Source organism: Erpetoichthys calabaricus, chromosome 8 (genome assembly GCF_900747795.2).
Source record: "Erpetoichthys calabaricus chromosome 8, fErpCal1.3, whole genome shotgun sequence".
Classification (NCBI taxonomy): domain Eukaryota; kingdom Metazoa; phylum Chordata; class Cladistia; order Polypteriformes; family Polypteridae; genus Erpetoichthys; species Erpetoichthys calabaricus.
This window is the reverse complement of record NC_041401.2, coordinates 68,428,246-68,446,262: the sequence shown is the minus strand read 5'-3', so window position 1 is coordinate 68,446,262 and position 18,017 is coordinate 68,428,246. Positions and strand designations below refer to the sequence as shown.

Genomic DNA, 18,017 nt, shown 5'->3' with positions numbered 1-18,017 from the left:
CAAGCAAGCACTTAAGACTAAAGAGTATACTGGTTTACAAGTATGTATATAAGGATTTGGGTGCCACTTTTGAAGGTATGTATCCTTTTTGCATTGCTGTTTTATGACCCTTTGGCTGTTAATCATGCACTGTTCTAAATTCCGTTTCAGTATTATCCATGGGCACTTGCAAAAACATGGGATAAAACCTCTAGTGCACTATGCCGCTTCCTAAGGAGCCTCTCTAATTTTTAGTGGCCCCCACTATTGTTTAGACAAGATGATGAGTATGACTTTTCCTTATAGGCTAAGTAGTTTTCAGTGATCATAGACATATATGATCCACACACCAACACTAATGGATAGGGTATTAAATATGTAGACATTTTAGAAATAATGTATTTTTATGCATTCATAATCTAAGGAAAAAAAGAGTTTGACATCTCTAAGTAGATGCCAGTCACAATTTTCAGCTATGTATGGTGTGAAAAAGGTGTTTAATTACTGCTTTTAAATTATGTGACAATTCCTGCATTTCCTAATTGTGAAAGAGTGTCATCTTTTTAGTGCTTCATGTGCTTTAATAAGACCCAAACATACTAGCAGCCCACTTAAGGTTTGATCCTTGGTGTCTGGGTAAGCTGGAGTAACTCTTCAAGGGACAGTACAGATCACCATCTGAGTTTCTAGCTTCAATGGAAAGGACCTCATAAGTGTTGAAATACAGTAGGACTGTGGGTGAAAAACACATATGCTACTCACCAGATGGAATGAAAGTCATGCTTAAAGGCTGGAATGGAAAAGACTGTTGCTTTCTGCTTCTATAAGCACAGAATCGATAAAGGTATGCATGGTAGTAATTTGCCAGTGATTTTGATTGAAAAGTTGAAGATGCTGTCTCCAAATTTAAAACATATGCACATAGACAAAAATAAACACAAACATACTTAAATTCATGTAAATTTTCAAAAAATATACTATGTGTGCAGGACTGCTACACAGAAAAGCTGGTGGCTGAGTGGAAAGTCCAGCTGATTTCACAGGGATGTTCTCTGCTTGCAGTGCTATGAAGTAGTCTCTGTGTGGCAGAGACTATGAGTTCTTCTGTAACTCGCACTGCAAGGAGCTCCTTCTTCATGAATAAAAGAAAAATAAATGTACTTTCATTTGGTTCTAGTATAACATGCTTGTCCAGCACACACGTACAGTATATGAGATGTGTTTTTAGTGATAAATTCTTGCCGATGTATGTAAATAATAAAGAACTGACATTCAATTTATTTTTGTACTAGCCAACCCGCGGTGTACCATACGCCGCATAATCAGGCCGCTTTTTTAATGATTTTTAAGCACAGGGAAAAAATTAACATTTGAAAAATCCGTAATTTAATAAACCACCAAGAAAAGTAACATTGTAACAATGCACGGTACGAACCAACATACAATTGTCCGTGACTGAAAACTGGAGGACCGCCGCCGCGCCTTCTCCTCCCAGAGCAAGGGACGGGGGTGGACGGCGCTCGGGCGCGGAACGGGAGGAGAGGGGAAGGACGCCCATTCCGCCCCCTCCGTCATGCTAGTCTGCTGATTTCTCATTCAGTATGCACTGCCTGCTTATGTGCCCACCCCCAGCTCGTCACCTGAGTTGTTTTCGTCTTTGCACAGTCCACATGCACCTGTGAGTCACGTAGACTTTTCATTGTTCTTTGCGGTTCTGGCTGCATTTCTATATATAATCCACCAAGTCACCCAACCATGGTAGTAGCGAGGGGGGTGCGGTTGGATTGGTTTGTGTACAAAGGGCAGGGACGTAATCAGTGCGAGCGTATGACCCGCACTTACTGGGAATTCCTCGTTCGTGGGGAACAAATGCAAGCCCCGGTTTCCAGCACGAATGCCGTTCAATGGCTTACCCACGCCTCTCTGCGCCGGGTAGACACACGTTGATCCATTCGTATAGCGCGCGTGCAGTACGGGACATCCAAGGGCATCACAGACCTGTTAATGCTCAATCTCTTGCATAATTATTTATTGAATGCTAAACACTTCTGGAAAGACACAGTTGTCTAAAAGGGGTTGGTCTGAGGATACAACAGTAAGTGAATGAAAAGATGGAACTCTGGAGAGAGCAAAATACAACACAATAGCGAACCCGCGGCATAACAAATGCCGCATAATTATTTATTGATGGCTGAACACTTCTGGAAAGACACAGTTGTCTAAAAGGGGAGGGTTTGAGGATACAACAGAAAGTGAATGAAAAGATGGAACTCTGGAGAGAGCAGCATACAATTGTCCGTGAGTGAAGACTGGTTTTGGCAGATACAGGCATATCTTTTTGAAAGTTTGTCCCTGTGCCTTATTAATTGTCATCGCAAATGCCAATCGAACAGGAAATTGTCTTCGGGTAAAAGTAAAAGGCAAATTTGAATCTGACGGGGTCAGGCATATCCGGGGAATAAGGACAGTTTGTGAGGTAGCAGCTGTGATAGTTTTACACTCTAGTACATTGCGGTGAATGGTGGTAACAGACAGTAGTGCCATTACAAAACCTTTTGCAGGCAGGAGGTTTCTGAGAAGCATGATGACGGATCCAATTTTAATTTTGAGTTTATGTGGAGGCATGCCAGTAGGAGTAAGACTATTAAGAAATTCCTCGGGGAATGAAAGTTGATTTGCAGGATCATCTGTGACGATGGAGTCCACGCTTGTGAAAGTCACCTCGTTGTTAGGGATAAGTTTTAGCACTTGTTCATTAAGGTATAGCGAGTCTTCGTTGGTGACGCTTAATATAGCTTGCATGCTGAGTTGTTCCAGAGTGACAGTTGAGAAGTCGATGTCGCCATACAGTTGTTGAACGGGATCAGAAATTAAAGGAAAACAATGTGAAGGCAATGTCACAGGTGTTCCGTTTATTCCGTCTCCAACATCGAGGAGCCATTGTGCAAAATGTTCTTGTTCAGGAAGAGCTCTCATATTTGTTGTCAGTGTAAGAACATGCATGTGACGCCACAAAGGGTGCTTGTTAATGCAACTGGCGACAGTAAGCGCGCGGGAGCCACGCATAATGACGGGGAGAATTTGTCGGAAATCTCCACCCAATAGTATTGTTTTGCCTCCAAAAGGCTGCGTGTCACCCGTGAGGTCACGTAATAACTTGTCAACTCCCTGGAATGCGTATGCGTGTGTCATTGGCACCTCGTCCCATATAATAACTTTGGATTGTAGAAGATGTTGAACATGTGGTGAGGAAGGTTTGATGTTACATGTGGAAGTAGCATTCAGCTTCAACGGTATTTTAAAAACAGAATGGGCAGTTCGTCCACCTGGTAATAATGTTGCAGCTATTCCTGTAGATGCTACGGTTGTAGGAATGTCTCCCCTAGCTCTGATGGTATGAATCAGGGTTTTGTACACAAAGGTTTTCCCTGTTCCTGCAGGATCATCTAAGAAGAAGCATCGGGGATGGGAATTGCTATATGCAGCGTGTAAAACAGTATCAACAGCGTGTTTCTGTGTTGAGTTTGTCGTAGTGTTCTATAGCGTGTGAGTGTTCAGCCTGAGCATCGAAGGTGGAAGATGAATGACACAGTGAAGGAATGCCAGTGGGGGGTAGGTGTAATTTGTGCAGGTTGAAGCCATGTGGTTGTAGCATGTCATTAATGTCAGCGAGAGCATACATGCAAGCGGTGGTTGTGGAATATTTTGTGAGAAAGTCTTCGGAAAGGGAGAGTTTATGCGTGTTCCAAAGGTGTGGAACGTTGTGTGGTTCAGCCAAGACACAGATGAAAACGAACATTTCTCGCAAGAATTGTGGCATTCGTATCTGGGATGCCTCTGAAAGAGTATCATGCCATATCTTGTCGTCTTTAAGAAGACCTAATTCTTGGCAAGCTTCTTTGAAAGTGTCACATTCGACACCATTGACTGTTCATAGATGGTGAAAACTTGTGACACCCACAGAACGGGTAAGGAGAAGTCTGAGGTAATAACGTTCGGTGTCGTTAATGGCAACAACAGGCATTCTACCGATCACTTTTGTGCCTCCTCTGATTCTCTTTTTCCATTTTCCAGAGGATTTTTGAAATGTGTAATGTAACTCTACAGCTTCAGGATCTGTTTTGTTGAGTTCAAACCATGCTAACAGCATAGTGTTTTTGTGGGCATGTCTTTGGAGCGCTTGTTCCTCGTGACCCTCATGTAAAAAGATGATGTGGTGTTCTGGCAAATGAACTGGTAATCGGGGAATCACGTGAGATTTTTCTGAAAGGCTGTACTCGTTCAAACGCCACATAGCCTCAGGAGCACTAACATACCTACCGTCAAGGAAAGTCTGTATTTTGTCATGTTGAAAAATATCATCGGCTGGATTCCTGTGAAGTGCAATTGATGCAGCGTCGTGTCCTTTGTACACATACTTATAAAGATACTTGATACATTGAATGGACGCGCAAACTTCAACGTTAATATGAGCATTGAATTTCTGAGAAAGCCACGGATTGTAAGGAACTATCCAACGGTTGTCGATATCGTATTTGCAAACAACGGCAGTTCTCCCTTGTCTTCGGTGGTATATGGGGTATCCTTGTGTGTTTTCTTGAGTCTCCGCGTTGAAGTCTTTCGGGAAGTTTTTGGTACACATGCTGTCTTTCATGCAAGGTGATTTGGCGTTGAGCGTGCCACGCGGACCATGCACCATGCATTTGGTGACATTTTGGAAAAGTCAAGGGTGTATTTCAGGATTTGGAAGCTCAGCGCAGACATATTTGTCTATATCATCTTTGGTCCTTATTTTGGATTGTGAGTCAAGTGTAAGTAACATATGGCAATGAGGCAATCCTCGTTTTTAGAATTCAATGATGAAGATGTAAGCGAGAACTTTGCCGAAAATATTCTTTTCCAGAATATCTGTTAGAAAATGTCGCAGTTTGATATGAAAGACGCGAGCAACGATGTCAGGGCTGTTCTATTTGCTTATGATGGGAAATAGCATTGCAGATTTCCGGCCAAGCAGGATTTCAGATGAAGGTTAAGAATAAGTCAGGCTTTCCACATTTGCGAGCAATTGCCATCGCGTCTTGGTAGTTCTGTTGCATGTACCTTGGACTGCCTTGAAAGGTAGAGGGAAGAATTATCAATTGTCCAGGGCGGAGGTCATGGTGATGTGCTTTCGCAGTGACAGCATCCATAAGTCCCCTGTATTGCTCTACCCGCAAATCTTGTTGATGTTCCCGAAGGTAATGTAAACGCACGTCTTCTGTTCTGACATATGCGTCGACGATGTATTGCTGGAAGAGTTTGCCACTGGAATGCAAGACACTAAATGAAGATCTCATGGCAAGCCTGAAAGCATAAAATTGGAGCTGTGTGACTCGCGTTCTTTTCGCGGTTCGCTTTTCCTCAGCATGGGTCAATTGTATGTGCCAGCCTGGATCTCCATAAGGCAATAGCAGTGGATAAACCATGGGGTCACAGTTCATATTGAGAACAGAGATACGCTTGCAAGCATCTCCCCTTGGATATATGCAAATGTCGCATTGTGCAGGAGGTTCCCCATCTTCACCTACAAAGATAGCAGCAACATCAGTTTGACAGGACGGGGCGTTATACCATCTCATATCCAGACTTGGATTTTCCATGAACACCATTCGTACAGCAGTAACAGGGTTACCGTGAGTGATAATGTCATGCATTTGCATATAAGACTTTGCGAAGGGATTAACCTGTTGTATCATGTTGTCTAGTTGAAGCAACAAAATGTCACTGCAAGTGCTATTACATTACTTTTGCAAATGTTGACTGGTAGCCTCAGCAGAATCGAAGATATATAGCTGACCGTATTGTGGTGACGTGTCAGGATTGGTATATAAAGGAGAGACCTGGTGATAAATTGTCGCAAATTTTGCATACAAATGTTTGTGTTGAATGGTTCTGCATATGGTTGTGGAGATCCATCTCACCTGTGAAGTCTTCATTACAAAATGTGCAATTGAAGGTGAGAGTGGAATGAGTTCGTAAGTGTTTCTTGAGAGTGCGAGTTGTTTTGAAGCATTGCTGGCAATGTTCACATTGCATCATTCGGTTAGTGTTATGTTTTTTTAAATGTGCGTTCAGATATCTCTGCACTCGGAAGCTTTTGGAACAAAAGGTGCATTGAAAGTCCTGTGTGGAATGCGTGTGTTCAAGGGAGTGTGTCTTTAAATGTTTTTCAGGAAGAGGAGAGTGGGCAGGTGACATCACATTAGTGTGACGAGCAAGTGGGTGTGCACCCTGTGTGCACATACCGACAGGGTCAAAAGATGTCACCAGAAGGTTATCACGTGTGTATTTGAGAGACATGAGAACCTCGTAATGCCCATGATCCAAAGGACTGCTAAAGAGCAGGGATATGGAGAGACGTTGGGCCGGATTGTAAACTCGAGGAGAGGCATGAGGACGTTCTTGGAAGTAAATGGTGATAGTAGCTGGAAGGATTTGGGACATTGCCACAACTTCTGCCTCGCCACCATAGACTCCGGACGTATTCATGTAGTCAGCGTATTGTTGAGCAGACTGTATAACAATGCCTCTGTGACTAACAACAACGGACACCACATCGCCGAAGTTATCCCAATGTTTGCAAACAAAGCCAACAGCCGTGTTGCAAAGTTGGAGAGCAAAAGTTTTGTCAGTGACATTTTTCCAGAAAAACCCGACTGATAGAAACAAACAGTTACCTGATGCAGGAATTTCTATAACATTGAAAGAAGTGTTGTTTCCATGAAATACATTTGAAGCGGTAGCCATGGAGGGCAAATGAACAGTCAGCGTGGCTCACAGCTGGATTTGGACCGCAGAACAGACCAAAGCGAGTGAGTATGTGTTTGATGAGCTGTTCGAGTTGGCGGGCAGTGCTCTGAGGTGCGTTCCCTATCACGTGGGAGGATGGGTAGAGTTTCTGGGCAGGGCTTCGTTGTTCCTTTCCCATGGTTTTTGATGGTGGACACGGTCGGGTGTCGTAACCGAAAAGAATAATGAAAAGTCAACGTGGCTCAGAGGTGCATGTGGACTCCTAGCACAGACGAAAGCGTCTTACGGGGTGGTTGGTGAGTAGGCAGTGTGAATGCCTAGAGAGCGAGGGTGGACGTGGGCCGGGGAAGAAGGAGTGTTGGTGGGCGGGGAAACGTTTTCTGTGTTCCTGCAGGACCATCTAAGAAGATGCATGTTTGTCGCAGGTTGCGGTGGACGCGGGCCGGGGAATAAGGAGTGTTGGTGGGCGGGGAAACGTTTTCCCTGTTCCTGCAGGACAATCTAAGAAGACGCATGTTTGTCGCAGATGCGAATTGCTGTATGTAGCGTGTAAAACAGTTTGCGATGGTGCACGCGGTCGTGCGTTGTAACTGAAAAGTCAACATGGCTCAGAGGTGCATGTGGACTGTAGCACAGACGAACATAAATGACGGCGTGTTTTCCGAGGCGTCACGTCCAAGTTGGTGGGCGTGGCTCTGCGAGTTGTCGTCGTATCCAGTGGTCTTAGAGTTGGTGGGTGTGGCTGTCTTGCGTGCTTTCCATGGGTGTCTACTTGTCGGTGGCTTAGTCAATTATATATATAGATGTTTTGTATAGGACACTCAATATTATGTGGCAAGAAGGACTGTAGTTTCACACCTTTCACCAATGTCTTTCAAACGTTTACCGCCAACTACTGGATAGTGAGCACAAAGTCAACATTTTTGAGCGATTCTTTGTTTACCCTTTCTTTAATTTAGCTTTTAGAATTTGAGGTTAACACAGTCAGTTGGTTTATTAGGATCTTGTACCTTCTCTTACATATTTTTTATAGATAGATAGATAGATACTTTATTAATCTCAAGGGGAAATTCACATAATGCTTCCTACACATAATAAGCAGTTAAAGTATTCTCAGGCTGAGTGACCACCTTTTAAAGTTGCTTTAAACCTTGTAGTTTCTTTATTAAAACAATTACATTCATATACATATTGTTTTTGCTAAAAGTATGTTTTCTGTGTTTTTTTTTTTGTTTGGGGTAACTTTCTGTAAATAGCTCTTTATTGTCCTTAGTTTGTTTCATGTTTAAAATTCACTGTGAAAAAGCATTTCATATAATAACTCTTTATAATACTTTATATTATCATCTCTGGTTGCTTTATTCTGCCCCTATTTGTGGATGTATTTTCAATGAAAATGTTTATTCTAAAAAGTAGCTTTTTCAGTTAGTGTAATGTAGTTCATCTTAGTAGTATTTGAATATAGTAGCTTAGCAGTGTTTCATCATATATACAGCACACAGCAATACTGTATTTATTTAAGCTTTTCATTTCATGTAATGCATTAAACATTTTATGAAATTTTATGTAAACATTTTCCAGAGAGAGCATACAGTTGTACTAATGCATGAAGTACTCATTCCTGCCAGTTACCATACAGTGGGTGAAACACTGGCCTTTCAACCACAAAGTTGTCAGTTCAATTCCTTCACTGTCTGATACTAAGCAGGTAAACCTGTCAGTGCACAAATACACAATAATAATTCTAATTATTATTATTTTAATAAACTTAATAGTTTATTAATCATTCTGAAGTTTTAATTAATTTACTGCATTTTCTTGTCCCATGGGAAGTTATAGCCTGTTCTAGTGCAAGGCAGAAAACAACCATCAGTAAGCTGCCACTTATACTCCCATCCACATTTATTTATTACGGGCAGATTATTATGGACATAAATAAATATCTTTAGGATATTGGGGAAGCCAGAGTACCAGACATTGGAAGAACAACGATCTAAAACACAGCAGAAAGTCGCTTAGCTGGAAACTTAACCCAGGGGATAAGGTAGTATGTTAAATGTTGGAGGGCTCTTGCATGTTGCTAGTTATTTTAAACGGTATAACAGAAATGGGCTTTGACACTAGTAAAGCATACTTTTAGAGACTATTATTTTGTGGAACAAATTACAAATGTTAAAACCTATGGAATTGGCAAAGCAATTTCTTAATTTCACTTTTAAGTTGTATTATCATGATTTACTTATTCTTTGAGATGCAGTTTTCATTTTAAACTTTGGTTTTTCCATTTCTGGTTATAATGTCTTACTATACTTTCACTTTGTGTACTATCTGACCATTAGCACACTGTTGGATCATCTTTGGCAATGTCCATAAAGTTAATTGCTATAAGTTGTTTTTTTAATTTATGGACCTGTGAGCTCTTGCATTTAGGCCACCTTTTCACAAGACAATATTTTTCTGACATTAGATTTCTGTCACTGTGCACTTTGCAGGCCTCGGGAAGTGAAGGAATACGGGTGATGATGGAGAGCGCTCTGACAGCGCGGGACCGTGTTGGAGTCCAGGACTTCGTCCTTCTTGAGAACTACACCAGTGAAGCAGCCTTCATAGAGAACCTTAGGAAGAGGTTCAAGGAAAACCTTATCTACGTAAGATATTTAAAAGGGTTCTTGGGATGTTGAATAATCACCTATGAGCATTGCCCATTCTGAGAGGTTTGACTGACAAGTGAAATAATTAGGGGACAACTTTCTTTGACTAGCTATGTGATGTTTACTAATATGGAGACAAAAAAGACAGACTTCCGTAACTATTAAGTACACTCAAAAGTCATCCCATAGTTAGCCATCACCAACAATTATATTAATTTTGCTTAGGTTAAAATTTCTCATACCGTTCTCCTAAGTTAAATTCAGATATGAAAGGTTAAGATGTTTGTAATATTAAATCTTTGGAAGGTATATCACATGACATGTCAGACATATAGTAGAAGTGTTGGTCTTGGCTTGCCACATCATGTTTTGATTTCTGTTACTAGATATATTGTTTATTCTAATCAATAGTGTATTTCCGATTGTATACTCCTTGCTTGAGTGGTATCTTTTATAGAAAACCATCTGGCATTATGACTTTTTAATTTTATGGGTATGTGTGAACTGTTGTACAGAAAACTGCACCTAATTTCATTATATTATATTGGAGGTTTAAACAGACATAAGTGCTAGCTTGACAAACTGGTTTTGACAGTGTCAGTGTGTAAGTACATTGTATCAGTAGTGAAAATGCTTTCTAGCGAGAAACTGAAAATTTTAAATTAATGCAGTATTGTGGTTAAAAAGTGCTGGTTTATAAAGCCATGTGAATTAAAGCTTGTATAGTCACTCACATAGATTGTAACAGAATCTTTGCTCACAATTTTGTATACAATTGCATATCCTTTTAGAATGTACTCTGGTTAAATGTTGTCCAAATTGACTTACTCTTGGAAGAACTGCACTTCATTCATCTTGGAGAATACCAAATGCTTTAAGATTTTATGCTGTTGGGCATACAAGACGTTGTGACAGATCAACACCTGATTACTTTAAAATGGTTTCTCTGACTTTTTGGACACTACCTGTGCATATGGCTTGCATTAATTTTATACATGTAATTTGCGTTTAAAGTCTCAATGTATTTATCTGCTTTAGATAGATAGATAGATAGATAGATAGATAGATAGATAGATAGATCTTTAATCACCAGATTAGAATTAAGTTTGACTGTATTTGTTCATTTTCCTAATTTCCCACACCCAGTAGCACCTTATTTATTTATTTATTTTTCTTTTTCTTTCAGACATACATTGGGTCAGTGCTAGTATCCGTAAACCCATACAAGGAGCTTGAGATATACACCAAACAGCATATGGAACGCTATAGAGGTGTCAATTTCTATGAGGTTTCTCCACACATGTAAGTTAAATAATAATTATTTACACTCACTTGAGTATTAGTCGGCAATTAGTAAACACAAGTTTAGTTTAGAAAACACTGTCTGCCAATAGAGACCGCAGGTTTTTGAGAATTGTAATGGTGAAGAGAGTATGACATAGTCTGGAGTAAAGAAGTAAATTTTGTACTTTAATATGTTCATTTGAGACAACAGATTTTGCTACTAGAGATTTATGAAGAGACTATAAGAGGTAAGAACTTGACAAGATAATTCCATACACCATAGAGACTGTCTATTCCCTTACTGAAAAAATATATAGACTTTTTTTTCACCCATAGTATATAACTTCATTTATAAAAACTAAATAACAAACCTGGGTTTTTCTGAACAGCATGCACTTTTAAAATAAAACTGTGTCAGTCATAAAAAATCCATAAAAATATTACAAGCAGGCAGTAACCATTTTGTCCAGCAAGGTTGATTGATTAGCTAATAGCTAATTTTTCTTAATATTAATCTTTCATGTTTTTTAAAAGCATGAGAGCATTCAGTTTAGCTACACGATTTGAGTGTTAATTCCAAATTCTATTTATAATGCAGTTACCCTTGATTTTCCTGAGTATCTGATTCACTTTTTCCCCCAAACATAATACTGCAGGATCATGTTTATCATCCATTTTAAAAATGTTAGACCTGTATTTAAATCTTATGTAATCCTTTCAAGACTAAAGAGATTTAATTCTCTTTACAGAGAGGGACATGCCCTTTATAACAGGAATGCACTTGGTGGTTCTCCTCTGCAGTTTCTTATGCTGCTGTATGTTTTGGGTAGCTTGGTGGCGACGAGAACTGCGTACGTTACCATACTCCAGACATTATCTGACTAGTATACGATTTGCTGGTATTTGCAGTGTTAAAATTATAATGTATAGTACCACACATCAATCCTTATATCATGCTCCTGTGATTTTTTTTTTCTTTTTCAGTTGGTTTTGTCAGACTTGTTATATCTTCCTTCTGTTTTCCCCTATGCAGTTTAATATAAATACTGGCATGCTTCTTTAACATGTAATCTGTAGCATCAGTGTTTTTTTTTTTTTTAAGCCACTAAAACTATCTTTTACTTCATTCTTCCCATTCTAGGACTGTGACCATCTCCAAGTGTGTGGGAATTTAATTGAAATATTTTTTTTTTTTAATCAAATTCTAATGTATTTTTGAAACAGATACGCAATTTCAGACAATTCCTTTCGGGCAATGAGAACAGAGGGTAGAGATCAATGCATTCTAATCTCTGGAGAAAGTGGTGCTGGAAAGACTGAGGCATCAAAGAAAATTTTGCAATACTATGCAATAACCTGTCCAGCTAGTGAGAAAGTGGAGGCAGTGAAGGACAGGTTGTTGCAGTCCAACCCAGTCCTAGAGGTAACCTTTAGTGTGTTCTGCTTAATCCTTGACTGTTTATACATGCAGATTTGTTCATGCGGATCTGTCCATTTATGTTTTGACATGTTTTTTTTCCCCCCCCCCAAAGGCTTTTGGAAATGCCAAAACCCTCCGCAATGACAATTCAAGTCGTTTTGGAAAATATATGGATGTTCAGTTTGATTTTAGGGTATGCACATTTGGGAATATTTGTTTTCCATTTTGTTATCATTTAGTAGTTTAGTAATTACGCAATTCCTTGATTGCAGGGTGCACCAATAGGAGGACACATCCTAAACTATCTGTTAGAGAAATCCAGGGTAGTTCATCAGAATCATGGTGAGAGGAACTTTCATATCTTCTACCAGCTGATTGAAGGAGGTGAAGAAGATCTACTGCGAAGGCTTGGTCTGGAAAGGAATGCTCAACAGTACCAATATCTTGTAAAGGTAGGTGTTGAATGATCTGAGATAGCTATTAGAAAAGTTATTGTTTTAGCAAGTTGATATTCAGCTTGGATATCACAGAGATAATCAAGTATGTTGGAGCAAAAATATTATTTCAGCATATATGATAAATGAGTTGCACCTGGAAATTTTATGGATATTATCACTGTATAGGTTGCTATACTCCTATTGCTGCTTTGAAACAATGGCATTGCCATTAATAATGTTAGTACTTCTCTTTGTTTCCTAATGTAATTGTTGGTAATTGAGTCAGGTCAGGTTGGGAAGCATGCACTGTTATAGTGCATTGCCGCACCCACCATACGACAGAACAGCTGAGGATCCCAGTTGGCAACCCCCCAGGAAGACAAACAGTCCAGTCCCACCCTCCGGAAATGACATCTATCTGCTGCAGCCAGTTGTTAACGTGTGTGACCTCTTAGCCCGGTACAGCCACGCGGGTCCTCAGCAATGAGGATCCTGCATGCCGGATCACCCACGGGGAATTGTGCTACATGACTGTAGTGCTGTAACTGACACTCCCTCACTGTGTATGTAATGTGTCTCATTCGGAATTCCATGAGCAATGCTTGTTCAACACAAAGTCAAACATGTCGTACCCAAGAATTCTCTGATGAGACACATTATGGAAGGAGTTCAGTCTTCATCTCAAATCACTAGATAGCGTCTGTGTCTCTCAACCATATAGCAAATTAGGGAGCACCAGGACTCTAAAGACCTAGACCTTTGTCCTTTTGCAAAGATATCTGGAGCACCACACACCCCTTTCCAGTCAGTTTATGCCACCCCATGCTCTCCCAATCTGTCTGCTGACTTCATAGGAAGAGGCACCAGAGACATGAATGTCACTGCTGGGGTAAGGAAACCTCTCGATGAGGCTGACATTCCCTATGCAGACAGACACACTGTTGATGGCTATGCCCAAGAAGTCACTAAAGGCCTGGATCTTGATTTTTATCTAGGACACTTGCAAGCCCAGACATTTGGACTCCTCACTCAGTCTCTTGAGAGCCCCAATCAGAGCCTCCATTGACTCCATTAAGATTACAGCATCGTCTGCAAAGTCAAGATCAGTGAATCTCTCTTCACCAACAGATGCCCCACAGCCGCTGGACCCTACCATCCTGCCCAACACCCAGTCCATGCAAGGATTGAACAGAGTGGGAGCAACGACACACCCCTGACGAACCCCAGAATCAACTGGGAAGACACAGAGGGTCTGCCTCCACTCTGCACAGCACTCTCAGTACCGGAATACAGGCCAGCCATGATATCCAGCAACTTCAGGGGGATCTTGCAAAGTCTCAGAATGTCCCACAGGGCAGCTCAATCAACATAGTCAAACGCTTTACGAAAATTGACAAAGGCTGCAAAGAAACTCTGCCTTTGTTCACTTTTGCACTTTATGAGAACCCTCAGTGCCACAGTGCTGTCGATGGTAGGCTTTTTAGGGTTAAAACCAAACCGCTCCGGTCGCTGGTAATTGAGCAGATGATCACAGATCCTATTGAGGATGACGTTAGCAAGGACCTCACCAGGTACTGAGAGCAGTGTTATCACCCTGTAGTTGCAGCAATCCAGGCAATCACCCTTCCCTTCCCAGATGGGAATAAGACCTGTTTTCCAGTCAGTTGGGATGGCTCCCATCTCCCAAATGGAAGTAGAGATTTCTTGCAATGTCAGGAGGATAGCCTTACTACCAGTCTGGAAAAGTTCACCCCGGGTACCACAGATCCCTGCAGCCTTCCCTACCCTCAGCTGGTTCACCACCTGTGCAATCTCTGTGAGATTAGGTGTTTCACAGCTAATTGGAGGATCAGCCTCATGAACCATGGACCCAGAAATGTCCAACACCTTAGCGGGAAGATCATCTTTAAATAGCTGCTCAAAGTAGTCAGCCCAGCTGGTCACAACTGCAGCATCAGCCGTAAGGACCATTTCATCACCTGCTGTGGTTCTCTTCCTCTGAAAGCAGGATGTGGGTCACTAAACTATAGATGGAGCATCACTTGCTCACAGATTCCTCTAACAAACGCCTCCGTATCTGCCCTCAAATTCCTTGCAGCTGTCCTTCTCTGTTCCCAGTACAGACTGAAGTTGCCATCAAGCTGTGTTCTGCAACTCCTCTCTGTGATATCCAGGGTGCCCTGCAAGATGAAATACCTCCTTCTGGCGACACCAGCAACACCAACTCAACCCTCAGCAACCTTCAGGGTGGTGTCACGGAAGGTGTCCCACAAAACATTAGAATCGGCAGTGCTGTGGGGTAGACTATGAAAAGATTGTGATATAGAAATTTTAGGTACTACACTCACTGTTGCCTATTATACAATTTTTCTGAAGTGCAGACAATATTCAGATTTGGAGATATACACATTTGGAGTAGGCCTGTACAACCTTCAAATTAAACCGTAATGAGGATTGTTTAGAGATTAACCTGCTTTAACAGTGCTCATAGTTTTTGTGAGCTGCATTTCTGTTTAGACAGCAGGATGGACTCATGATATTTGGAATTGCATTAATACACAGCTTTGCAAAAATGGTTTTGGACTATCCTCATTCTGCAAACTGTACACATATACCTAAAGCTTACCTTTTAGATGCTTATTAATTTAATGGTGTTTAACAAAAAAGGAATGACAAGAAATTTGATTTAATTACAAATATAATTACAGTAATTGTAACTTAAAAATATAGTCTTACTCAAAAATGTATTTGTCTACTGACTATTCTGTAGTCTGACTTATTTCTGATTGTGTGTATTTTCAAGTTTTGTTTTCTCTTTATGTGCACAGTACTGTTAACAGTTTATAAAGCAATGCACTTGTTGTATTTAACGTAACTGGATTTTTTTTTTGGCAATTCAACATTATATGAAAATACTAAAAGAGGAATGAAAGTTAAACACACAGCATCACTCTGTAGAGAAGAACAGGTTGCCTTGATGACTGACTGTGTTCTCACAGTAAAATCTCAGTGTAAACGGAGAACTTCAGAGCGTACTGTATATATTATAAACCAGTCCCAGGAAGGTGTCATTAAAACTGAAAGTATTTGTCATACTTACCACTTCACTAAGCTGTCTAGAGGTTTCTGTCATCCAGTGTGATCATGAATGCAACTGGAAGTACTGTATCCTTCCATCTCTTTGTACATAGGTTTTCTGTCACATGGCTACAAGGAAATATTAATTATAAGTTTATTCTAATCTATTACCTTTAGCATATTTAAATGTAACGATTTGAGTGAATCTGAGCCTCTTACAGCTTCCATTATACTGCTTGCAGGCTTGTTTTTCAAAATTTTTACGCACTGATAAGGTATTCAGTCAATGGCATTTGAATAAGGAGGCAAATATCAAGTCTCTTCCAAGGCTATGCTTCATAAGTCCATTGCAGGCAGAAACATGCCAAGAATGCTTGCCTGTTTTTGAAAGTTTTACTGCCTGTTCACCATGATACTAATATACTTTTAGAAGAATGGATGGGATTGATACCAGAAAATGGAGGAATGCTACTGCTGCTTTTCATTGTATCTAAGCATATGGACAGTGACAGAAATTAAATATTCTTCTAGGCTGTTAAGTAGTATTTTCTTATTGTGCATATTAAGTAATACTTAACTTATTCAATCTGTTGTTAAATAGGGGAACTGTCCCAAGGTGAGCTCCATCAACGACAAAAACGATTGGAAGATAGTAAGAAAGGCTGTTTCAGTTATTGGGTTCAGTGATGATGAAGTGGAGGTAAGGGAGCCTTTTTTGTGCACTGCAACGGCTCTTCCATATATTTTTTTTGCATTTGCTGTAACTGAGAATCCAGAGAGAAAAAGAATCTTAAGAACTGATATATTAAATTTAAAGTATAAAATTATTGTAATAGCCAGAACTCTGTTCAGTGTAAAGTGCATCAGTTTTCATAGCGTTTTGTGGAATTTTCTCTCAGTACTGGTACAACACACAATGTGTGCCATTAACAGAACTAGCAGGGTTCTTTCCAGACTTAACTGTTCAGTTAGAGATTCAAAATTATTGTGTAGTTGTACAGCCTGTACAGTTTTACTTTTGTTGTAAATAGCATGGCATTTTTAAAAAGCTAAATAATGTCTATCTGATTTCAACAGGAGCTCTTAAATATCATTGCCAGTGTTTTACACTTGGGGAATGTACAGTTTGGAGAAGATGAGCAGAATAACTCCCAGATCACTACAGAAACACAAATTAAATATTTGGCAAGGGTAAGTGTAGGTAGGATTCTACTGATTGTTATGGACTTAGTTGTCGACTCTGAATATTTATTATAAAGGATAACCCCATCTTAGTTTAGTGCTCAAAAGATTCCCAGCAATTAAAGAAAACCTGATTTCTCTATTGTAGCTTCTTGGAGTGGAGGGTGTCCTTCTGAAGGAAGCATTAACTCACAAAAAAATTATTGCCAAAGGTGAAGAGGTAAGAACTGCTATATTGAGAGCAAAGCTTTTTTTTCAGAAAATGTAATGCCAGTTTTTTTTGTGAAGTTATACATATAATTTTACACATTTCATCACCAACACTAATTTACTGTACCTACTATTAAATTATTTTTTCAGCTGGTCAGCCCCCTTAATCTTGAACAAGCAGCCTATGCTCGTGATGCTCTTTCAAAAGCTGTATATGGTCGCACTTTCTCCTGGCTTGTCAGTAAAATCAACGAATCTTTATCTTATAAGGTGAGTATGAAATTAAAGTTGCATATTGGCATAGTTTCCCATCGACAAACCCACAGATACCTCTATCCTTCAGTTTTTATTTAGCAATGCATCAGTGTTTCTGCAAGAAATCGGCACAGAGAGGATGCCAGCCTATTGCAGGGGACACCTAGCACAAGTACACAGAGAAAAATAATAGCCAATTTAAGAGATCTTTATTCCTCTAACAGCATTTGTTTTTATAGTGCAAGAAACTAGAGTTATCAGAAGATAAATATACACAAATATAAGGTAGAGATTAAAAATTATATAGATATGTCATCGTAAAAGTATGTAATTTGGGTTCTCAGTTTAGGTATTAGTTTCGTACAGTATTAGAATTTTAACTCCTTAAACACTGGAGTGGGGATTAGGTCTGGTTGGGTAAATTAACACTTCCATCAGGGTTGCAAAAACTTGGAAGAGATCCATTCAGACGCTACCTTAACTTTTATGTTGATTTAGAATGGGAAATCTAATCAGTAGAATGGCTGCTGTTTTTTCAGTTTCTCTTTTTCATGCAGGATCCAGTGTATCCTGGTCGCAAGAGTGCAGCTGTGATTGGACTGCTGGACATTTATGGATTTGAAGTATTCCAGAATAACAGGTAATTTAAATATTGTTAACATTCTGCATACAGCTGTTTACAAATATTTCAGATTCGTGATATAAAATATGTTTTGGTTCTCATTTCATAGA

General features: G+C 40.0%; 1 protein-coding gene across 5 annotated transcripts in view; it reads left to right on the top strand.

The window, feature by feature from the left end:
• The window catches only part of LOC114655599 (unconventional myosin-Ic), a 177,704-nt gene that overhangs the window by 120,711 nt on the left and 38,976 nt on the right, over positions 1–18,017 (top strand). For all 5 annotated transcript variants that reach the window (XM_028806707.2, XM_028806710.2, XM_051930962.1 and 2 more), the window contains exons 2-11: positions 9,261–9,416; positions 10,606–10,721; positions 11,928–12,126; positions 12,236–12,316; positions 12,396–12,575; positions 16,240–16,338; positions 16,716–16,829; positions 16,969–17,040; positions 17,181–17,300; positions 17,843–17,925. In XM_028806707.2, coding sequence (XP_028662540.1) covers positions 9,261–9,416; positions 10,606–10,721; positions 11,928–12,126; positions 12,236–12,316; positions 12,396–12,575; positions 16,240–16,338; positions 16,716–16,829; positions 16,969–17,040; positions 17,181–17,300; positions 17,843–17,925 — 1,220 coding nt within the window. The remainder of the gene's footprint in view (positions 1–9,260; positions 9,417–10,605; positions 10,722–11,927; positions 12,127–12,235; positions 12,317–12,395; positions 12,576–16,239; positions 16,339–16,715; positions 16,830–16,968; positions 17,041–17,180; positions 17,301–17,842; positions 17,926–18,017) is intronic.